Raw genomic sequence first — 25,092 nt, 5'->3', positions numbered from 1 at the left:
TGGTATATTGCGACAGTTTGAAACTGCTGTAAAATAAAATGATTCTAAATTCTGATATAACGACGGTTAGGTTAATGGTTGTTAGAAATCACCGTAAATCTTAATTTCGTGCATTAAAAAAGAAAGTGTTCACTTAAACACTGATAATCTATTTTAATTTATGACGAATTAAAACTGCTACAAATTCTTAAAAAACCGCAGTTAATTTCTATATACCTTGTAGCGGCGGTTATATATATGTTTAACTAATGGTTTAAAGTTTAAACTATTGATTAATACTGCTTTATTATAAGAGAATAGTTAGTCATCAAATACGCTCAATTCTCATAAACGAGTGAACCCTTGATTACATGATTTTTTAATTATTTTCACATTCACTAGTTCATTATTCTTCTAGTGTATATAAATATATATGGCGATGATGATGATCTAGTAGTATAGTTTTGTGCTATATCCAGATCAATTATATTCTTTTTAGGGAATTTTATACAATTTCACAAATAATCCATACATATACCACACAAAACTTATAATAATGATGATTGAGATACAATATATGATAAGAACTACATACTTTTTTTTTTCTTGTGACTAGAACTACATACTTTATAACGGTTTAATATTAACAAATAATAATTTTTAGGTATAGTAATATAAATTTCTTTTAACTATAATAACATCCTGAGTTCACTAAAAAAAGGTTGTAGTGGCAAAATTTAGTAGTGATAATATATATTATGATTGTTATTTCTTTTAATTATTTTTTTTATAATTGTTATTTATCATTAGTATTATTTATTATAGTGACAAGTTATAAAATATTTGTCATTATCAAAAAGTCTTAATCGAATAATATCGTTATAATTGTCACTAAAGTTTTATCGATAAGGTATAAGACGACTAATAATTAATTGATGGTTAATATATTAGTGATTATTTTTATTATAATTAAAAATAAAATAAATTACCACTAAAACTCTAAAAGTAATTTTCTTTTGTAGTGGTTGCTATAAAAGATGAAATTTAATATTTTAAAGTTTCTTTACTTGGAAAAAAATGGGGAAGAAACTGGCCGTACGGATATATATATATATATATATATATATATATATATATATATATATATATATATATATATATATATATATTGAAAAAAGTAAAACTAGGAATCGAATGTGGTATTCCTCTTTACTATGAGAAAAGTAATTATATTTGTTGATGGATTCGTTATGCTCGCTTTACGCTACTTTCTTCTCTTATTTTATACATATGCCGGGTAATAAACAATTAATTGGAGAACAAAATTGCAATCACTTTCACTAGAAATATATTAAAGAAATTTAATGAATATTTTTTTTTTTTCCCACTAAGGTTCCCATAGCACAATGTGAGGGTTGGTTTTCTGAAACGAATTTGTTCACTTTAACAGACATGCTGCCCCCTCTCAAATGCGACCACAATCATTCTAAAATTCAAAGAGACATCGATTGATATATCAGACACTTTCATATTTCAAAGTTAAAAAAAAAAAAAAAAAAAAAAAAAAAAAAAAAAAAACAGTGATGGTAATTAGTAATTGATACATTATATGACAAAAGCTGGTGGAGCTATAATAATAAAAATTATTATATAGAGGTAGAATTTTTTTTACTTTTTATTTTTTAATTTGAGTCATTCTATTATGATTACGATTATTCGACATTATTATTATTTACTGCTAGAAATTCTAACATTTTTAACCATCATGATCATGCATCATATATTTAAATTCTGAAACTTTGTTAGTGTGAAGGTGCATGTGTTAGGAATAGTTTAAAGGTTAAATTACACAGTTGGTCCATATATTTTTAATGAAATTGTAAATTGGTCCCTACACTTTAAAAGTTTGTAATTGGATCCCTAAAGAAAATTAAAATTTATGATTTAGTCTCCGCCGTTCAAAAAGTGTTTGATTTAACAGAATATTCTCGGTATATTCTTTATTTTAACAGAATATTCTCAGCATATGCTCAGAATATTCTGTTAAATCAACACTTTTTGAACGGTAAGGACTAAATTGCAAATTTTAATTTTCTTTAGAAATTTAATTACAAACTTTTAAAGTGTAGGGACCAATTTGCAATTTTACTGAAAGTGTAGGAACTAATTGTGTAATTTAACCTAATTTAAATTGTATAAAAAAAGTAAAAAGAAAAAAAGCATAATTTTTCTATTCATTTGCACGTTTGAGAGAGAAAGAGAGAATCTTTTGAAGATCGAAGTGCATATCCATGAATTGTTGTATGTCATCCATGGTCTGCTCTTTAGGGATTTTGCTTCTGAAATAGACTCTGTCACTTTCACTCTTTTCTTTGGACCACTTCTCTTCAATTCAACTATTTCTTTGCACGACTCTTTGTGTTTCAGTGCCTTTTATTTCTTTAAATAAAAAATAATAATTAAAAAGAGTACCTATTTCAGTATATGTATCTCATACATTAGAAAAATTTTGAAGTGTACCGTCATACCAGTATTTCAGTTATTTTTAACTATTGATCTTAATTATAAAAAATATATATAATATACATAATTAAGATTAACGGTTAAAAATCATTAATACACCAGTATGACGGTACACTTAAAATTTTTTTCATACATTATTATTTTGATTTTCAAAAAAATATGATTATTGTAACAAGAATGTTTCTGTATAATTAAAAATCAGTTATTAGATATTTGTGTATCTTTAATATATGTTAATTTATATATTTTTTAATTAAATAATTACCTACTAGAATAATCAAATATGCTATAATAAAATAATTAAATTTGTAATAAAAAATGTTACAATAGCAAATATGTATTTTTTTATGTATAACTACTATGATTGTTATTGTAATATTTTAAGTTGTATTTTATAATATAATATTAAAATGGGATATTATTACTCTTATTTTGATAATGATACTCTTTCTATATACAATTTTATGCATACATACAACGGAAAAAAATTATATTTAGAGTGATATTATAAAAAATAGGAGTAGAATTGTTATTTTTCTATAATATTAACTAATTTAAAATTATCTATTTAAATAAATATAAAAAATTTAAATAATTAAATTCTGTCTTATATATACAAAAAATTTTATAGATCAGCAGGAGGTTAAATCCGTGACAAACACGGTTAAAACAACCTCTACAAATAGATTTCATAATTTAAAATTTGTAGCAAACTGAAAATTATTTCAAGGTTATATGTTAGTTGATTATTAGAGAGATGTTTAATTTAATTTGCATGAAAACGCTACTAAACATCAATGATTAAAGTGTTAATAAAGAAGACACGATGATGTTGATTAGCAAAAGGAAAATCAAATCAATAATCACTTCTTGAATTCGTACGATGTGGTTGCTCTGATATTCCTCCTCAACATGATGTTGAAATTAATAAATAAACCTTTGCAATTATTTTGACCACATGAATCTACCTTATATATTTATCTTTCACCAATTAGTGAAAAATAATACATGAGATCCAAAGAATTAGGGACGAAGATAGAGCAATTCTTAGGAGGGGTCTATATAAAAATATGGTTTAATTACTATGTTGGTCCTTATAGTTTCGTGAAATTTTCAATTAGGTCTCTATATTTTTTTTTAATTGGGTCCTTACACCAAATTTTTTTTTAATTAAGTCCCTTTTAGTAGTAATTGGCTTAATTTTATAGGGATCCAACTAAAAAAAAAAAAGAAATTGGTACAGGAACCTAAATAAAAAGAAATAAAAAAGTGTAAGGACCCAATTAAAAAAAAATTTAGTGCAAGGACTCCATTAAAAGAAAAAAAGTATAAGGACCTAATTAAAAATTTTGTGAAACTATAGGGATCAGCAGAATAATTAAACCTAAAAATATAATTTTAGAAGAAAAAAATTAAAATTAAAGGAGACTAATATAAAAATTAACAACTTTTATACATTAAAATTTTTAATTTAGGGGATCATCGCCCCCTTTCTCAACATTAACCTCCCCTGCAAAGAATATTTTAATAATTAATTATTAGATATATATAGTATAATTAAGTTTTGTTTTTGGGCAAAACAAAAAAGAAATTGCACTCTCTTTTCTATAAAAAGAACTACAAAAATGGTTATTCACAACAATTTTTTTCTATAAATAGAAAAGATGTATAGCTACATATAACAAAAATTGGATAACTACATATAACAAACTAATCAGTTGGAAGGCTGTGTCTTTATGAAAGATTATTATGTTTATATATATATATATATATATATATATATATATATATATATATATATATATATATATATATATATATATATATTTGGTAAAAATTCAGGTGAGGTCGACTTCACGTGAAGTTGATACTTGAGAGCCGTTAGATGAAAATTTAATCAAATCAGTCAAATCATTTAACGGCTCTCAGGTATCAACTTCACGTGAAGTCAGCTGCACTTGGGTTTCCACCTTTTTTTTATAGCAGTGCTATTGAATATTATGATGAATGAGAGTTTTAGAATACGGAAATGTTTAGTAACCAAAGAAAATCAGTCAAAAACAGTCATAACTTACCTTATTTAGCTCATTAATTGTTGCGACAATTAATAAATGCTAAATAAGGTAAGTTCTGGCTGTTTTTTTTTTGTCTACCTAACATTACCCTATTGATGGGTTGTGTTTAGTTTTCTTCATGAATAATATGAATGGTGTCAATGGTTGTGGCACAGAATGAATCTTAGTTGAGTGTTAATTAATTAACATTATGAAGTAGTAAGCATGCATATTATGCTTTAATTTGTACACTTGGAATTTCTATAATAATATTATAATAAGATGTTATTATAAGATTATACATAATATATTTGATTTGGACACTGCATCTATATATCTACATGTAAAGTTGATCCTCTTGGACTTGTCTTGTTAGGTATAACTTTATTAAAAAAATTTAAATTTTTTTAGATCTGATCATTTTTTCACATTTAAGTTACTAAATTTTTAATTTATTTTGCAACTAAAATTAAATAGTGTATAAATATATACTGTTTCTAGAGGCTAGCTATATCCATGAACTAGGTGGCGATGCCTCAAAACGTTTGGAGAGCAGAAGTGTGTACAATTATAGAAAACCTAATTAGTTAGTTATTTGTTAAGGTTTTGTATCAATCATCATGTGAAGAAATTATTTTAAGTGATCCAAGAAAACGAAAGATGTTGTATTCTAAATTTTAATTTATTCACACACTACAACAATTCTGACAAATAGTAGTGATTGGTTATTCAAATAGCGAAAGTTTTTTTACTGTCACAAAACGTATAATAGCGGTTGATATACTGAAAATGAGGTGCGACTAAACTTTTAGCAGTGCAACTGTTAGAATAATTACTATTAATAGTATTTTGCGACAAAAATATTTTGCGACAATTAACGGCCGCTGCTATTTTTAAAAATTAATTGATGTCCATGTTAAACCGCCGCTATATCAATAGTATATGTTGTTATCTGCTGCAAAAATACTGCCGCTATTTGTCAAATTTGTTATAATGACAGCCCATTAAATACCGGTTAGAATATTCTTTTCTTTTTGAGCCAATTTGAATGAGAGTTTATTAAAGCTACATTTCCAACATTAGTTTGTTGATAGGGTTCGTAGGGTAGTTTGGTCATTTTCGCCAAGTCTAAACCCTAAACTTCTAAGTACCTAAAATCTTTCGCTGATTTGGGATTGGATAGCATAAGACTCTATATATTAACCTACTAACAATGAAGCCCCAATTAAAAAGTATAGGGTAAGTGAAGTGCACTTGATAATTATTGAGAGAGAGAAAACAGAAAAGAACCTTGTTCTATTTTTATTTGATCTATCTCATGCACAAATTTTTATATCTGTTAGTATGTGTGTATATATATATAAAGCACGGACACTTCGTTGAGTTGTTGTGTCCGCATGTCAGATACATTTCGGACACGATACTCACCGACACGCGTGTCTGATGTGTCCGACTGTATCTTAATAAAAAATAAAAAAATTTTCTCCGGACACACCTAAATACTATCACGTGTCAGCATGTTTTGTCTTATTCTTAACATATATTTTTAAAATAAATTTAGATATAGTATATATTATTATTTATTAAAACAAAAAAATATTTTAAATACTTGATATAATTAAAATAAGACACTAAAAATAATTAAAAATTTTAATTTATATTTTAATATCAATAAAATATCAAAATATCATTACGATTTATCTAAAAAATACTTTATATTTTATATGTATGCGTGTTCCCGTGTCATATAAAATTTTAAAATTCGCGTGTCGGCGTATCACGCGTCGTGTCGTGTCCCGTGTCCGTGTCAGTGTCTATGCATCATAATGTATATATATATATATATATATATATATATATATATATATATATATATATATATATATATATATATATAATATTAGAAGAATTTTGACTAATTTGATGAGGAAAAATTATATAACGACTCAAAAGTTATTAATACTTTTTTTTAGCATGAGTTCCTTTTTTTCCCGCTTTTAATTTCTCTCTCTAGAATTATTAAATCTAATATCACTACAGAAAGATGATTTTGCCCACGTAATGTCGGATTTTTTAGTTCTACTCCCTATACTTTTTTTTCCCTAGTTTTTATCATATAATTATTTATAAAGTTAGTGCTTTAAGCCCTTGGCATGAATTATTTTTCTCAATTAAGTGATGTGGAATTAAATAGAAATTCATGTTATCATCCTATTCTATACATGTCTATCTTATATGTATGGCTTTAACACTATACTATATATTTACCTAGTAATTATTTTAAGCTAGTACCAATATGAGAATCATACACATAGGAAGGATCAAATCCAACATATTAATTTTTTTTAAGAGATCTAAACTATGAACATAATGTATTAAAGAGAAAATAATAAAATTTTATTTTTGGTTTTTATCTCTAATTTATTTTTTTGTTATAAAATTTTAAAAATTAAAATATTAAAAATAAAAATAAAAATAAAAATAAAAATACAAATACAAATACAAATTAAACCAAACGCACCCTTGACTTTTTTAAATTATAGGAAGTACAATCTTTAAAAATTTTATAAGATCAAAAATAAAATTAAAAAAATTGCAGCTGTGGTTAAAACCAAAAAATTTAAATTTTATAGAAATTAGAAAACCTATTTCCTAATTTACAACAAGAGAAAGTAATGGTAAAAAAAGAATATATATATATATATATATATATATATATATATATATATATATATATATATATATATAACTCGATAATATGTAATATATACAAATTTCACATAAAATAATAAAAAAAAATTATAAGAAGTCAATTACAATAAAAGCTAATTCAAGTCAATTCCTTATATTTTTAATTTTGAGATTCAAAAAATTAAAGTAGTGGCGAATTGTTTTTTTTTATAACAGACCTATTTTTTAATTAGTTGACTCTAATTAACTACACTTCTAATTGATTTTTTAGCGGAATCAAATCATAAATTATCTCTTGATGATCTTATAATCAAACAAAATGAGCATTTGGGTTTGCTTGAAAGAACCTTACGGTGTGTCTGATTTACATTTTTATTTTTAATTTTTTTTGTTTTTAGAATTTTATAAAAAAAATACATAATGAAAATAATAAAGTTTTATTTTTTATTTTTTATTTCTTATTTTTATTATTTTTTTTACAAAATTCTAAAAATTAAAAATACTAAAAAGAAAATAAAAACAAACACATCCCTTTCAATTTTATTATTGTGTATGTTGGGTCTTGGCACCATTTTTCTATCGCTAGCAGCAAAATAAAACCCACCATATATTCTTCTTTGTTGCTTTTATTTTTGGAAGTTTGGGCAAATAACCCACACCACGCCATTACAATGAAAAAACAACCACAAAATGTCATACATATACATACATAATATCTACATTTCTTTTGGTGATGATTATTTCATTTTGACAGGACTTTGTTAAGTTGAAAATAAGATAAAGTTAAGAACTTTGCTTAACATTTAGTTGTCAATAATAATAATAATACCATATTAGCCTTATCGCTTTCTCTTGATGATAAGTGTGCTACGCCCTATTCCTTAATAATTAAATCCATGTTGTTTAGTTATGAGTGTCTATATTATGTTTTTAGATTTTTATGTGTGTTTTTTTTAAGCATTAATTTTTAGTTATAGAAAATGTCAAATTTTAAATCAGATTGTTAAAAAAAACAACAATGCTAGGGAACAAGAGGGTATCAGCCAAAAACCAGCTAAATGCCTTTGAATGAATCCAAAACCTTTACGTGAATGGTGCTTATGCTAGGTATTAAGATGTTTTTTTTCTTTGTAAATTGGATGGTTCTGAATCTATTTTCTAATTTATCATGTTTTAAGTATTTGGAGAGAGAATGAGGGTGAAGAGACGGAAACTAATTGAATCAGTTTCCGTGATTCACGTGGTGAAATATTTAATAACCAATATTTTAAATCATAAATAAATAAAATTAATTACTATATTTATAATTAATTAAGTTGTTTTATTTTAGGCTGATTTGGAGTTGGTTCATATACTTTTCCTAAAAAAAAAACTCAGGACATTTAAGGGAATGAGTATTTATTGAACCCACTATCTTTGTTTTTTTTTTTAGTTTTTATTTTGAGAGATAATCTAAATATCTAACTCAACTATGTGTTGGTTTTGTCATCAATATTGTTTACTCTATATATGATTTTTTTTTCTTAGTTTAATTTATAAATCAAAAGCATTAATAATTTTGTCTTCATACCTTCTATTTTTTATTTTATATATATATATATATTTTTTTTTTCTTTTTTGCTGTCTTTGTGAACCTTTTTGACCATACAATATTTGAATATGACAAAAATATTGACAAAAACATCTTTTTTCGGAGTCTCTCATCACTTCCTCTGTCTGTGTTTTTTGCTTTACCTTTTAATAATTTGAATCCCAGAATGTTTTGTATTATTATTATTGTTCCAGAGCAGTCTCACCCTAAATCATTACCTATTTTGAAAATTTGATTTACTTTCGTATATTGGATTATTCAGAATTTGTCCATTGAATGAGAGTTGGAAACGGTGATTATTAATTAGATAGATCTTAGATGTGAGTTTAAGAGCATGCATTTTTTAATTATTCCATGAGTTGTGTTATAAGTGCAGACCATGCATTTTTTTAAAATATTATATATCCCATGCTAAATGGTGGAAACTCAGGTGCAGTCGACTTTACGTGAAGTTGATAATTGAGAGCCGTTAGATAATTTGATTGATTTTTGACTAAATTTTCATCTAACGGCTCTCAACTATATATCAACTTCACGTGAAGTTGACTGCACCTGAGTTTTTACCATGCTAAATTGCTAATAAGCTTTTTCTTATTCGAAGAAGAACAATAATGTTATATGATCAACAAAATTTATTAGTTTTAGTCAACACTTAATAAATATTCTAAATTTTAAGTGCTAAAAATTTAAATTCTAAATATATAAAAATAATATGTCAATTAAGTATTGATTAATATTATTAAAAAGTATTAAACTCCTAATATATTTTTCTAAAAAAATATTATTTTATGGTCAATGGAGTAATATAAAGACATTTTTGTTACCTGACATATGAGTTGAGAGACTAATAAACTAACCATTTAGTTACTAAATAGCTGAATTAGTTAGCTAGTGGAGATATTTATCACAAAGTGGTTAGAGTAGAGCACTATCAGTTGTTTTGTGTGTGTATGATAGTATAGTGTGTGTGTGTGAACCTAACAAATGAGTTGAACTTAACTCATTATATCTATGCTTGTATATAAGGCTTGTTATGCCTCACAGTTAGTTGAGTTTTGCCATTTTCTGATTCAAGTCACATTTTCATCTTTCTCTTCTCTGTTTTTCTCTGAACCTGCACATTCTCTTGCTACTCTCACTACACCTTCAACATGGTGCGGTGAGCGTGGACCCAAAGAGGGTAGCATGTGTAAGAAGCAAGGAATTGAGGAAGAAAAAACTTGATCTTTGTGCCTCAATCATCAATTTGAAGAGCACAGAACTCCAATTTCACAAATCAATGAAATTAGGGGAGAGATGGCGGAACCATTCGCTGCGAACTCCGGTTCGTCATATTCTGCGGTAGAGTTACAAAGAATTACTGAAGTTCTGAATCAAATCGCGTCAATTCAAGCCCAACTAACTCGGAACAGCGCCAACTCGAGTCAAGATCCAACAAACCCTTACTTTCTTCATCCTTCTGAGAGCGCTGGTACTCCTCTCATCCCTGTTATTCTGGATGGCAAGAACTATGGCTCTTGGAGTAGATCAATGGTATTAGCATTGAAATCTAAAAATAAATTGAAATTCATAGATGGTAGTTTACCAAAGCCTGATGAAAATGATAGTGTGTTCGAATCTTGGGAAAGATGCAATACCTACGTCGTAGCCTGGATAAACCTCTCGTTAAGCCCTAGCATTTCGCAATCGGTAATATGGATGAACGTTGCTAGCGACCTATGGAATGACCTAAAACACAGGTATTATCATGGTGATAGATTTCGGGTGGCAGAATTACACGAGAAGTTTTATGCATTTAGACAAGGAGACGTGGATGTCACAACCTATTTCACTAAATTGAGGGCAATTTGGGAAGACATAGAAAATTTCAGGATGATTCCTTCATGTGAATGTGGAAAGGATTGCAAGTGTGGTTTAGGTGTTGTGAGAAGATACAAGTCTGAAGATCAAGTTACCCATTTTTTGAGGGGTTTGAACGACTAGTACTTGGCTGTAAGGTCCCAAATTATGCTCATGGATCTCCTCCCCGATATCCACACAGCTCTTTCAATGCTCTCTCAGCAGGAAAGACAGCAACATAGCTTGGAACCTATCTCAACTGATAGACTCGTGGCATACTCTGCAACTTCCTCAAACACTATGGACTTCAGTCAGAATAGAGGGAGAAGAAGAGGTAGAAAAGGTAGGCAACAAGCTGGAGGGAAAGGAGGTCGAGGAAGACAACAAGGAAGAATGCAGTGTTCACACTGTGAAAAATTGGGACACACCATAGAGACATGCTATAAAAAGCATGGCCTTCCACCACACTTGAGGCAAAGGAATGGTGGAGAAGCTGCTGTAAACATAATGGCCACAGCAGATACTGAGGATGCAAATGGAGAACTCAGTATGCAGTTGGGAGAGTCCGAGACTTCCAATTCTGGATTTACTGCAGAACAGAAGGAAGCTTTATTGGCATTGCTTCACACGCATGAACTAAGGAACATTCATAGTACCAACCAAATTGTGACTTCACAGCAGTCACCACCTCATCAAGGTAATTTGGTGCATGTTTTGCATTTCAAAACAAGTGTTAAAGCCCTAAACATTTCAAAACAAAAGTGCGAATCCTGGGTAATCGATACGGGTGCTACAGATCACGTATCTATACCTTGGATGATTTTCAAAGCTATCAACAAATAGATCCAATTATTGTGAAACTACCAAATGGTTCTTACACTACAAGCAGTATAATTGGAACTATTGTATTTTCTGAAAATTTGTATTTGAAAAATGCATTATACATTCCTTCATTCAATTTCAAGCTAATTTCAATATCCAAGCTTACAACCACACTGCCCAGGAAGGAAGTTGAATTTGCTTTGTGGTATCGTAGAAAAAGAAAAGTAGCTGCAGATGAATGCCCAGAATAAGCTGCCTTAGAATAGGCTATGGGACTTGAGGCAGAGAATGTCCTTACTGTCTTAGTTCAGCTAGTCTTATTAATTAGATCACCTGTGCGTGCCTTATAAAGAGAGGGAAGTCCGCCATCTTTACTGATCCCCTTCGGCAAGTGAACATAGGTGGGCCTTAGCTAGTGGCTTCAACCCGCTCTTCAGCAACTAAGAAAGAATATGATTTGCCTTCCTGCAGACATGGACTTTTACAGTCACTATTGGGTCCCATCCCAGGGCTTCTCATGGGGATTACGGGCTCTTTGGGAAACAAACTCTTGTTTGTGATCTTCGTATCCTATACCCCCATTTGTGGCTTTCCCGGTTACAAGCATCAGCGGTTTCGGATATCACCTACAATATTTGTGATGAGTCTTTGGAACCTGATATCCTTCTTCTCACTTGTAACTGACTGACTGAACTAATAGGGTACCAGTTTCCTTCATATTCTTTGCACAACCGTAACTAGCTTCCAGGTAGCTCTTTCGCCACGCCATTCCTTCTTCATCTTACCAAGGAGTCGTGCATAGCCGTCTACTTGTATGCGAAGGCTGTTAAGCGCACTATGAACTTTTCTGAAAAATTGTGTGAGATACAGGACTGCAGCTCCTTGAGGATGATTGGAAAAGTTGAGGTTGTTGGAGGCCTCTACACACTCAATAAGGAACATTCATTGCATACAAATTCTACACCATACATCATGAGCATTCAAGGCACTCAGGATAGAAGTCTTTGGCATTGTAGGTTAGGGCATCCATCATTAAATAGCTTGAAATCAATACAAAAAATTTATCATTTCACTACTTGTAATGACACTGAGATGTTACCCTGCAATGCTTGCCACTTGGCAAAGCGAAGAAAGCTGCCATTTGCAGCAAGTAATAAGATTGCATCATATTGCCTAGAACTCATTCATGTAGATATATGGGGACCTTTGTCTATTTTGTCCATAGGGGGTCACAGGTATTTTTTAACAATAGTGGATGACAAGTCTAGGTACACTTGGTTGTATTTCATGAAAGCTAAATCAGAAGCCACAAATTTGTTAAAATCTTTTGTCAACTTCGCTAAAACACAATTCAATCAAACTGTAAAAAAGGTGAGAACTGACAATGGACCAGAATTTTTAATGCCAGATTACTATGCATCCAGTGGCATAATTCATCAAATAACATGTGTTGAGACCCCTCAACAAAATGGTATTGTTGAAAGGAAACACCAACATGTTCTTGCTGTAACCAGTGCCCTCTTATTTCACTCAAACATTCCTAAGTGCTACTGGAATTATGCCACTGCACATGCAATTCACTTGATAAATAGGCTGCCATCTATTTTCTTAAAAAATCAATCACCCTACCAGATTTTGCACCATTCCTTGCCCCCTATATCACAGTTGAGAGTCTTTGGGTGTTTAGCATATGCTAACACCATTACGACAGGGAGAAAAAAACTTGACCCAAGGGCAAAGAAGTGCACCTTTTTGGGATTTAGGGAAGGCATTAAAGGTTTTGTTCTGTTCGATCTTCACTCAAATGAAATTTTTGTGTCCAGAGATGTAAAGTTTTATGAAACTATTTTCCCTTTCACCAAAATGGTTGACCCACATTCACATCCTATATCATCACGGATTCATTCCATGCCTGACCCTTTCACATATGATACATATTCATACACTTTACCACAAGTCCAGCATCCACACACACACGAATATCTGCCTGAACAGCAGATTTCTGCACCCATTCCACTAACATAGAGCACTACACACGTCATTGATCCATGCATCAGTAATGATTTAAACAGAGACACAACTGAACATACATCCATAGATTCTCTTCATACCATTAACTCTCAACATCTTATTCCTTTAAGAAGGTCCACAAGAGAGCATAAGAAACATGCATATCTCAAAGATTCCAATGTATGAGTGTCTCCATAGCCCCACCAAGCAAATATCCTCTCACACACTTCTTATGTTATAATGCACTTTCAGCATCACATAGAGCCTTCTCCCTAGCCATCTCCACTGACAAAGAACCAAGGTCTTATGAGGATGCCGTAGCTCATGCTTGTTGGAGGAATGCCATCAAAGATGAACTCGATGCACTACAGCAACTACAGACTTGGGAAATTCAAGCTCTCTCTCCTGGCAAGAAAGCCATCGGCTGCAAATGGGTGTTTAAGCTCAAACACAACCCCGATGGGAGCATTGAAAAACATAAGGCGCGACTAGTTGCGAAAGGCTTCACCCAAGTACCCGGCATTGACTACCTCAATACTTTTAGTCCTGTTTTAAAGCTCAGCACGCTTCGCGTCGTACTTGCCTTGGCTGCTGCCAAAGGTTGGTTTCTTAAGCAGATTGACGTCAACACGGCTTTCCTTCATGGTGAGTTGGAGGAAGAGGTCTATATGCGCATCCCCCCCCCCCCGAGTTGAATGCCCTGCCCAATCATGTTTGCAACCTGCAGAAGTCCCTTTATGGCCTGAAGCAGGCAAGCCGACAGTGGAACAATATGTTGAAATCTGTTCTGTTAGAGAGTGGGTACAGCCAATTGAAGTCTGATCACAGCTTGTTTACCAAACACTAAAGCAGTGGCTTCACTACACTATTAGTTTACATAGATGATGTGGTGTTGGCAGGGAACGACATGAGTGAAATCAATTCCATTAAGGCATTGTTGCATGAGAAGTTTCGTATTAAGGACATTGGTGATTTAAAGTTCTTCCTAGGGATGGAAATTGCTCGAAGCAGGGAAGGCATTGCTTTATACCAACGGAAATATGCCTTGGATTTATTACGAGACTCTGAAATGGAGGAGTGCAAACCAGCTTCGATCCCAATGGATTATGGCACTAAGTTGACAAAAGATGAGGGGGAATTACTACCTGACAACAGCGCATATAGGAAGCTAATTGGCAAACTCCTTTATCTGGCTAACACAAGGCCAGAAATTAGTTTCGCAATTGGCAAGCTCAGCCAATTTCTTGAGAAACCAACCACTTTGCACCTCAAGGCAGCATATAGAAATTTGAGATATATCAAGATGGCACCTGCAATCGGGTTGTTCTTCCCGTCCAAGTCTGATCTGCTAGTGTCAGGATTTAGTGACTCTGATTGGGCGGCATGCCCTGATTCGTGAAGATCTATATTTGCCTACTGCTTTTACATTGGGAATTCGATTGTTTCATGGAAAAGCAAGAAACAAACGACTGTGGCATCATCTTCTGCTAAAGTAGAATATCGAGCGTTGGCCTCAGCCACTAGAGAAGCAATTTGGCTAAAGAAAGTCCTAAGTGACTTGGGTTTTGTACTGGAGAAACCTATAAGTCTATACTGTGATAGCCAAGCAGCCATCCACATTGCTCACAATCCAGTCTTTCACGAACGAACGAAGCATATTGAGGTTGATTGCCATGTGGTAAGAGACAAGGTGATGGAAAAACTCATCCATCTACTTCCTATCTCGACTCATGAACAAATAGCAGACCTATTGACAAAGCCACTTGCACCGAAAACCTTTTCCACTCTCTACGGCAAGTTAGGACTACTAGACATTTGTACTCCTAATTTGAGGGAAGGTGTTACCTGACATATGAGTTGAGAGACTAACAAACTAACCATTTAGTTACTAAATAGCTGAATTAGTTAGCTAGTGGAGATATTTATCATAAAGTGGTTAGAGTAGAGCACTATCAGCTGTTATGCGTGTGTATGATAGTATAGTGTGTGTGTGTGAACGTAATAAATGAGTTGAACTTAACTCATTATATCTATGCTTGTATATAAGGCTTGTTATGTCTCACAGTTAGTTGAGTTTTGCCATTTTCTGATTCAAGTCATGTTTCCATCTTTCTCTTCTCTGTTTTTCTCTGAACCTGCACATTCTCTTGCTACTCTCACTACACCTTCAACAATTTTGAATGAAAAATTAGTTGAATTTAAATATGAATTATATTAAAATTTATTATATAAATTCAATTAAAAAGTTAATTTTTCAGCTAATATTAACTAATTTTTTTAAATTTTAAACTTTAAATAATAAACCTACGTCTTAATTTTTAAAATTTAAATCTAAATCCTAAATTCTTTAAAAAATAAAAATTGAAAATGTTATTATAAAAAAATAACTAATATTAATTAACTAAAAGTCAATTCTCTCTCACAAGTGTAACTAAATAACAAAATGTAAATATAAAATCTAAACCATAAACCTAATATACTTAAAGCCTATCTCTAACATAAACGTATGTATTCTCTCTCTCTCCTTATCTCTAATAATTCATTTATTAGGATTACTATTTCTGCAATCCAACATGTTCATTGGAGTAAAGTATTTTGTGGAAGAAGTATCCAAATTAAAATGACAAGGTCTACAATTAACTTAATGTTGATCATTTTACTAAAAAAAAGTTGAGAAAAAAATCGGTCGCTAAATTGATGATTATTTTATTTTATTATTATTATTATTTTTTTTTTTTTTGTAGTGAGAAGATGGTGTTGAGAATAATCTTTTTGTCCATGGAAGAAAAAGTTGGTGTGAAAATCTTCCAAAGTTGACAAAGAAGATTCCTATTTGTTCATGATTATAAGTGTTGGACGCATGGCGGTGTCTGACCATTCATGTTGGAAATTTCACAATAACAATGTGTCCACATACATTATTCAAAATTCCACTTGATGGACTATTTCTAAACATCATTTATTAATATTTTAAAAATTTAATGGTGTATATAGTTTCACTAAATTTATAATTAAATTTTTTATTTTTTAATTTAATTTTTATATTATTTTTAATTTTATATATTATTTTTTAATTTAATTTTTATATTATTTTTAATTTTATACAAAGTTACTTTGGTCATACTTTCCTAATAAACTTTCACATATTAATTTCTAATCATGTATATATAATTAAATTATTACAATGTTCGTCATATTCATTTTTGTTCTACTGAGCAGGCACAACTAAAATAATAAAGATCATGTCATGTTGCTCATTGCAAATAATAATTGAAATAAATTATAGTTCCTAATAAAGGGTGGATATGAGTTAAATTGATGACGACTTATCCACCGTTCCATTCATATAAACGTATTATGTTTGTGAACATGATGAGTGCCCCCAAAATTATCAATACCATTATAACATTTTTGTCCCATAATTGCACACGTAATGATGGTATATCAACTCATTTGCGAAAATAAAAATATATTTGTGTCATTTTTTCTGTACCTTCTTTTGTATATATTTTTTTATGATATGAGAGACAAATATTGTATTTTCTCTTATTTCTTATTAATCGCTTTTAATATAAAAATGAAAAATACGCAAAAAAAATTATACATAAAAATAGTACATATAACATTTTTTCCAGAATAATATGAAAATTGAAACACACTTAGCTTTACATTGAGTATCTTTGTCGAAGGTAAAGTATATTTTTTTCCCTAAAGTTTGTCAAAAGTTTTAAAAATACCCCTGACTTTTATTTTGTTTCAATTTTGTCCCAAAAATTTTCGATTTGCATCAAATATATTCTCGACGACTAAATTTTCAAAAAATTTAAGATCAATTTAACGATAATGCATGAAAATTATGCTTAATTTGTTTGTGTTGAAAGGTTGATTTTATGAAATTATTGTTGAATTGGTCTTAAATTTTTTTAAAAATTAGTCGTCAGGGGTATATTTGCTACAAATCGAAAACTTCTTGGATAAAATTAAAACAAAATAAAACTTAAGAGTATTTTTGGAATTTTTGTCAAACTTTAAGGATAAAAAGTATACTTTACCCAAAATCTTTCATAATAAAAAATGTATTTTATTCTTTTTCTCATTCCGTAAGCTTTTTTGGCTGTAATGGGTTGGGCCTTTCAAAAAGGCCTGACAAACACTTTATTGTCAGGCCACAAGGTATACAAAAAATTATTTTGGGCCCTTTTTTACAGTTAAAGCATTGGGTGATATAGTTCATGAAAGCTTGTTTAGACATAGTCTATAAAACAAAATTAGTAAGACCCAAAAGGCCGAAACTATCTCTCGTCAATATAATTTAAATTCTTGACCAAAAATATATATAATTTTAAAATTAGTTTGGGTTTAGTCGTGGTATAAAATTCATAAGTTAAAATATAATTTTGAAAGATAACACACAAAGAAACAAAGACGAAAAAAGTCACTTTATTGACCATACCCTTAAATTGTGGACCGAAAAATTTTAATATTTTGGGCCCTCAGAGAATTAGAAAGACAGAGAGCGAGACAATAGAAGAATAGTTTGAATCTGGGTTGGGTATTTGGGTCGGGTGTCCGGCCCAATCTACATCCAGAAAAATGAAAATCATCCCAAAAAAACAAAAAAGATGAATGTGACTTTTAAACTAAGAAAAATTCCTCCTGTCCAAAAAAAAAAAAACTAAGAGAAATTCTTAGAGATAGCAATTTTTAGCCTCGTCATTGTTTGATTAATATAAATATTAAATTATTTTTAATAAATATATTTTATTAATTTATATGTACAAATTTTAATAAATATAAATATAAATTATATTTTTTTGTACAAATTTCTATAAATATGAGAGTAAATTATTACTGATTAAATATTGGTTCAAAACGATGATATTTATGTAGAATTTAATAGCATAATTATTTATATGTCCTCGTGGACTGCCATGCCTTTTTTATTTTTATTTTTTTATTTAAAATTTTAAACCCGATAAATTTGATTATTCAGAGGCATGGGGCATGCCAAGCCTTGTTTAATATACAAATTTTCCATCTTTTAATATTAAATAATCCTTTTTCCTTCCCCTCCTTTTCTTCTATCTTACCATGGTTCTTGGAGAAAGACATACTATTTAGTATTTTTAGTTAAAAGCATAAATACTTCTCATAATTTAAGCCCACATACACCTCAAACCTTAATATATCAAATTTTTTTGGGTATGTTAATTAATATATATATATTAATTAATATATATATATTAATTAACAGAAAAAACAATCGTCACTGATGGAAGTTGGAAAAAACAGAAAAAGCAGGATTTGGAATCAAATTAGCTCCAATTCTTTGAAATTAAAGCATCTCTATCCTTTGATTCCAAAGCTAATGGCACGTATTTTATGTTGAATTTATAAATTTACTTGTTTTATGCGGAAGATTATGGAAAGAATCAAAGAATTATTATAAAATGAAGCAACTTGCGTGTGGAAAAGGTGGCTTTAAAAAATTGATTGATAAAGACATTTAAAGTAAAGATATTAAGAAAAGATAAGAAGCTTAGAAACGTAACATTGAATAGGGTTTGGTTTTAGGATCGAAATATTTAATTAAATTAAAGGACGTTGAAAGATAATGAAATGCAACGACAAATTGGTAGCAAAAAAATTAACATAATAATAATGCATAGAAATTCATGCAAAAGAGACACATACAATAAGTGAACGAACTTTTGATATCTAAACTTAAACTTATTAGCTTCAATACAAAAACGTACGTAATATATATCGGTATATTGAAAAAGATTGTTATTAACTTATTATGTATATATATAACATCAATTTAAGCTCAATTAAGCTTATATAATTTAATTAAGGTTAAATTATTCTGTTAGTCCTTATAATTTCGTGAAATTTTCAATTAGGTTCCTATATTTTTTTTTTAATTGGGTCCCTGTATTAATTTTTTTTTTCAATTAAGTCCCTCTTAGTATTAATTGACTTAATTTTATAGGGACTCAACTGAAAAAAAAAATTGGTATAGAAACCTAAATAAAAGAAAAAAAAAAGCGTAAGGACCAAATTAAAAAAAAATTGGTGCAATGACTCAATTAAAAGGAAAAAAAATATAAGGACCTAATTAAAAATTTCGTAAAACTATAGGAACCAATAAAGTAATTACCTTTAATCAAACATGGTGGCATCAAATTTTTAGTAATTCGTAATTAAACCTTGAGATCTTTTGCTTTACTAATACAAATATGAACACTCTTTAAACCTCAATTTTATAATAATTATACAAAAAAAAAAGTATTCGCCTATAATTTGCAATGTTATAGAACATCAGGATTTGGATAAATAAATTAATATTAGTGGAGAATGCAGATATTTTTTCCTTTCTCAATATTAAATTACATTTGGCACTTTACTTGTGCAACGTGAGGACGAAAGTTTTGTTGTACCAAAACAATTACTTATAAACTAAGAATTTAATTTCTTATGTGTTTAACTTATAGTATAACTTTTCTATACCACTGTCGCATTATATTGATGAATATAGAGAGTTAATTATATATTTTTATAGTTATTATTTAAATATAGTACCAAATAATAAGATTTAATGGAACGACAATATATAAAACTTTTATATTATTAGTGCAATAATTAAAGTTCATTATCAATATTGATTTTCAATGTATTGCTTTTGTTTAAATTGATAATAATATATTCAAATGAGAGGCAGTAAGCAATATAATTAAAAATAGAGTTTCATTAGCAAACCGAAATTATTTTTAGTCAATATAAATAGACTACCTTTTAAAATTACATTTACATATAAAATTTTAAATATTAAACCCCAAATATTTTTTTTTCAAAAAAAAAAATTAAGAAAGGTATTTTGACAATAAAACATTACTAATATTAATTAATTAAAAATTAATTTCGTATACTTATTCATAAAAATAATATGATGAGAAATATAAACAATAAACATGAGACGGTATATTTATATATGAGGAGTGTTAGAGGACGAGCAACTTTTGTGATTTGTAGCCATCAAATAGCTATTAATGATATTTTTAATGGTGTGAGATTTCATCCAATGATGTAGAATTATTCATTTTTTTTTCTAATTACATGCTGTCCAGAATTTAATAAAGTTGTTATGTATTATGAGTATTAGGAGATATAAATCTATCTAATTCTAATAATAAAATAAAACAAGTTTAATTATTATCTAGAGAAGAGGATCTAATCTTATATCCATATATTGATGTTTATAGATATTTAAGGAATGAAAAAAATTAATTATTACACCATAATTACATGAAAATTTAAAGATGCTAAAATTAAAAGAAATTAGTTGATTATAAAGTTACTCTAGTCTATATTGCATTTAATATAATTAAAATGACATTATGAATTGGAAAATATCAAAACCCAAAGATGACACCTTTGCACAGAAAGAATGGATGAACAAAGAAGAGCCACGTGGCAGTGATCATGTGAGGACTGAACTCACAATGGAGCAGAAAGCGACCGACCAATAACATATCTCCACGTGTCCCAACCTAACATCACCCAACCCCTAATTAAATTCCCCCACGGATTCCAAAAATATCTTCAATCCACTCTCATCTCCATTGACCAAACAATGGCTCGCCTCTCCCTCCTCCTCCTCCTCCTCGTCGCCGCCGTCGCAACCGCCGTCGACGACCAAGCGGATCCCTTGATCCGTCAAGTAACCGATGGAGACCATCACATGCTCAACGCCGAGCACCACTTCACAACCTTCAAGACTAAGTTCGGAAAGTCTTATGCCACTCAAGAAGAGCACGATTACCGCTTTGGCGTCTTCCAGTTAGTTACTCCAATCTCTACTGTTATTAAGCACGTGACTTAATTCAGTAACAAACTTCTGTTTAGTTTGTTAGAGAATAAATCGATGCTTTATATCGTAGATCTGGCGAATAAGCTTACATGTTTATGTTTCTTATTATAGCACGTGACTGAATGAATATAGTTCGTCAGATGACGGTTATTTTTCTGGTATTGTTAGTTGAGAGTTGTCACTGTAACTGGTTTTGTTTGATCGGTGCGATGTAGGGCGAACCTGAGGAGGGCGAAGCTGCACGCGAAGCTGGATCCGTCGGCGGAGCACGGTGTCACGAAATTCTCCGATCTGACGCCGGAGGAGTTCAAGAGGCAGTACCTTGGGTTGAAGCCGCTGCGGCTTCCGTCGAGCGCTAACAAGGCTCCAATCCTGCCGACGAGCGATCTTCCAGAGAATTTCGATTGGCGTGACAAGGGAGCTGTTACTCCAGTCAAGAACCAGGTACGTATTATTATTATTATTATTGAGCTATTAAAATTTATTATTTTTAGTCTCTAATAGTTATTAATATTTAAAAAAATGAGATAAAATTAGTTGTTAGATTATTAGACTAAAAAAATTAACTTAATGGCCAAAAATAATAAATAACTCTTAGTATATTATTATTATTATTATTATTATTATTATTATTATTATTATTATTTAGTTTACTGATAAAGTTTATTTGAAGTATATAGGTTGGTTAAGTCTAATTTTCAAGTATTAAGTATTAACTCAAAATGTCAAGTTGGAGGTATTTTCAGTTAAGCACTTCCAAAAATATTTGATCATGCTAATTTAACCTAAGTTTTATTTTTATGTTAAATTTTTCTGAATCTCTTAGTAAAAGCATATGTGTACTGGACTGAAAACATGACTAGCTAGGTAACAAAAGTTTGTGGTCCATGTTGGTGTTGGTAATTTTCTCTTGATTGATGACCCCTGCTCGGCTAACTCTTATTGATGATGGTGTTTTCAGGGCTCTTGTGGTTCATGTTGGTCGTTTAGCACGACTGGAGCTTTGGAAGGAGCTCATTATCTGTCCACCGGAGAGCTTGTCAGCCTTAGTGAGCAACAGCTTGTAGACTGTGACCATGTGGTTCGTCCTCATATGCTTATTTAAATTTTCATGAAATCGTTGTGGTTATCAATTATGATGTTTAATTACATTGATATGTTTTTTGAGATTAGAGAATACTACATACTATAAATTTTATAAACTAACTTGCAAATTGAGAGGTATTGTGTGTAATCTGAAAAATTGATGTGATTTAATTTACCCTTTAACAAAAGATTCCCACACAGATAGTAAAATTAACCAGCACCTGCTATATGATATACCGCTTATCTTAGAACCATGATGATTGATGAGTGAATCAACATATAAGAAATCATTATGAAGATTTAAGATCTTAATGTTTTCCTGACATGATTTAGAATAGAACACAAGGTGGTCATTTGATGGATTTACATAGTTGTGGTTTGAAGTTGAGTTAACAGCTATGAATCTATGACTTGCAGTGTGATCCAGAAGAATATGGAGCATGTGACGCAGGCTGCAATGGTGGGTTGATGAACAATGCTTTTGACTACATACTCCAGGCTGGAGGAGTACAGACAGAGAAGGACTATCCTTACACTGGAAGAGACGAGACCTGCAAATTCGACAAGAGCAAGGTCGCAGCTACGGTTGCAAATTTCAGTGTGGTTTCCCTTGATGAAGACCAAATTGCTGCAAATCTAGTGAAGCATGGCCCTCTTGCAGGTACCTAATCTTAAATTGTTTCCTTACTTCCTCATCTGAAGAACTGTGTTTGGCAAAGTTTGATGTTCTGTTTTTTGCTTTGCTTGGTACAGTTGGTATCAATGCAATATTCATGCAGACATACATAGGGGGAGTCTCATGCCCCTACATCTGCGGCAAGAATCTGGATCATGGCGTGCTCCTAGTGGGTTATGGCGCGGCCGGATATGCTCCCATTCGCTTCAAGGACAAGCCATTCTGGATCATCAAGAATTCATGGGGAGAGAGCTGGGGAGAGGATGGATACTACAAGATCTGCAGGGGTAAGAATGTGTGTGGAGTGGATTCCATGGTCTCAAGTGTAGTAGCTACTACATTTACATCTAGCAACAATTAAATTAAAATGCAACAAGGACTTTACTTTATCATTCTGGAGTTTTATGTAAATAATAACATGTATGCTGTGAAATGTTCTGCTAGAAGCTAAGTAAGTATCTTTGTTTAGGATCTCAGGAAAAAAACTGCAATCTTCAAAGTTTGGTTATGTATTATCTAATATCTGTATGCCTTGTAAGTCCAGTGCCAAGATATTTGTGGCAACTTGGCCAGTAATTAAATGAACTGGAAAACTTTGCTATGAAATCTTATATCTTATGGCTTTCTCTAGTAATCTGTTTCGTTTTATATCGTTGTGAAAAATTTGATATATTCTTAAATAAATGTAATCTAATTAATTCTTGACAACATTATTTCAGTTTTAGTTCTGATTCCCTACTTAATAACGTGAAACAATGTTCAATATTTACGTGCGCTATAATACTAACCTGCATTGCCATATCTAAGTATGAGATATGACCCATTAGACATGAATTCATAGTATTGATATAATGATAAATTGACCCATGATTTTGATGTTCATAGTATAAGCGTCAAATCTTAATCATTCATCTACTATTTGAAAATCATAAAATTAAATCTCTGTATCAAATGTATAGTTAGAAATTTAGAATTTAATATCTATGCTATCTGTAAATTTAACAAATGAGTTTACCAAACATTTTTTTTTTATCTAGAAAAGAATCAAACATTATAAAGGGCTATCTAAAAGGCCAAAGTAGACATCCAAGAGTGGGTAAGGTAGCTGTGGGGCTACCTAGGAAAGAGGCAAATTAAGAAAGGGCTACATACTTAGGTTAATCAAATATTGCTTGGAGAATTAGGTGGCTGTGACCACTGACCTTTAACTGAAGGTGGCATCTTTATATTAGTCATAAATTGATACAGCAAATGAGTGTGTTAACATTTTTGAAGATCGATGTTGCAAAAATGAAGATGGCTCACTTCAAATTAATCATCCAGGCAGAAATAGAACCATCTTGATTCAAACGGTGTTATGGTCTTTTCCTTTTGTTATTCACTATGCTTATTAATTTGATTTCTAGTTGGTTTTCTATGCAATGGTCCTTTCATTTTATTTTTTTTTCATTCTTTTTGAGTGGCTTGATTTTTCTTGTATTGTGCTCCTATCTCCTTTGAGTGTCAAAACATTATGCAATTATTGAAACAAAAAATTGAGAAATCATGTTATCTACTTCTTCTTAGAGAAATCATGCCATCCAAGTATAGAGCTATTAAAGTTTAATTAGGTTAACAAGTTGAGTTGGTCTAGTGGTTAACTTACTAGTCCGTTTAAACAAGCGTCGGAGATTTGAATCTTGCCTTGTGTATGTAGTAACCCATTGGCTAGCGGCAAACCCTTAAATGAAGCTCAGATTCGTGATGGATTAGTCATTGACGTGTCGGAATGGGGGATATGGTGCGAAAGAAAAAAAAAAGTTTAATTAGGTTGACCCCTTTTTTTTTGTAATAATTAGGTTGACCTTTTACATGGGTTGACTCCGAAACCGCACACTAAATTATTGTGTACTAATATATGGTTGATCCAATTAAAGTTTATATATAGGCCTAATAAAAAAAGACCAAACAG

The 25,092-nt window shown here is 30.5% G+C and overlaps 2 protein-coding genes across 2 annotated transcripts; both read left to right on the top strand.

Annotated features, from left to right (window-relative positions):
- Positions 1 to 10,134: 10,134 nt before the first annotated feature.
- Positions 10,135 to 10,821, top strand: LOC112754461 (uncharacterized). Its single transcript, XM_025802117.1, has one exon. It carries the CDS (start codon positions 10,135 to 10,137, stop codon positions 10,819 to 10,821), a length of 687 nt encoding a protein of 228 aa, XP_025657902.1.
- Positions 10,822 to 20,920: 10,099 nt separating this feature from the next.
- On the top strand, positions 20,921 to 23,747 carry LOC112754345 (cysteine proteinase 15A). Its single transcript, XM_025801957.2, has 5 exons — positions 20,921 to 21,348; positions 21,595 to 21,823; positions 22,341 to 22,460; positions 22,883 to 23,126; positions 23,219 to 23,747. Exons 1-5 carry the CDS (start codon positions 21,143 to 21,145, stop codon positions 23,500 to 23,502), a joined length of 1,083 nt encoding a protein of 360 aa, XP_025657742.1. The 5' UTR covers positions 20,921 to 21,142; the 3' UTR covers positions 23,503 to 23,747.
- Positions 23,748 to 25,092: the final 1,345 nt, after the last annotated feature.

This window comes from Arachis hypogaea, chromosome 16 (genome assembly GCF_003086295.3).
Source record: "Arachis hypogaea cultivar Tifrunner chromosome 16, arahy.Tifrunner.gnm2.J5K5, whole genome shotgun sequence".
In the NCBI taxonomy this organism is placed as follows: domain Eukaryota; kingdom Viridiplantae; phylum Streptophyta; class Magnoliopsida; order Fabales; family Fabaceae; genus Arachis; species Arachis hypogaea.
Note: the sequence above shows the minus strand (reverse complement) of the source record. Positions and strands in the feature narration are given on the sequence as shown.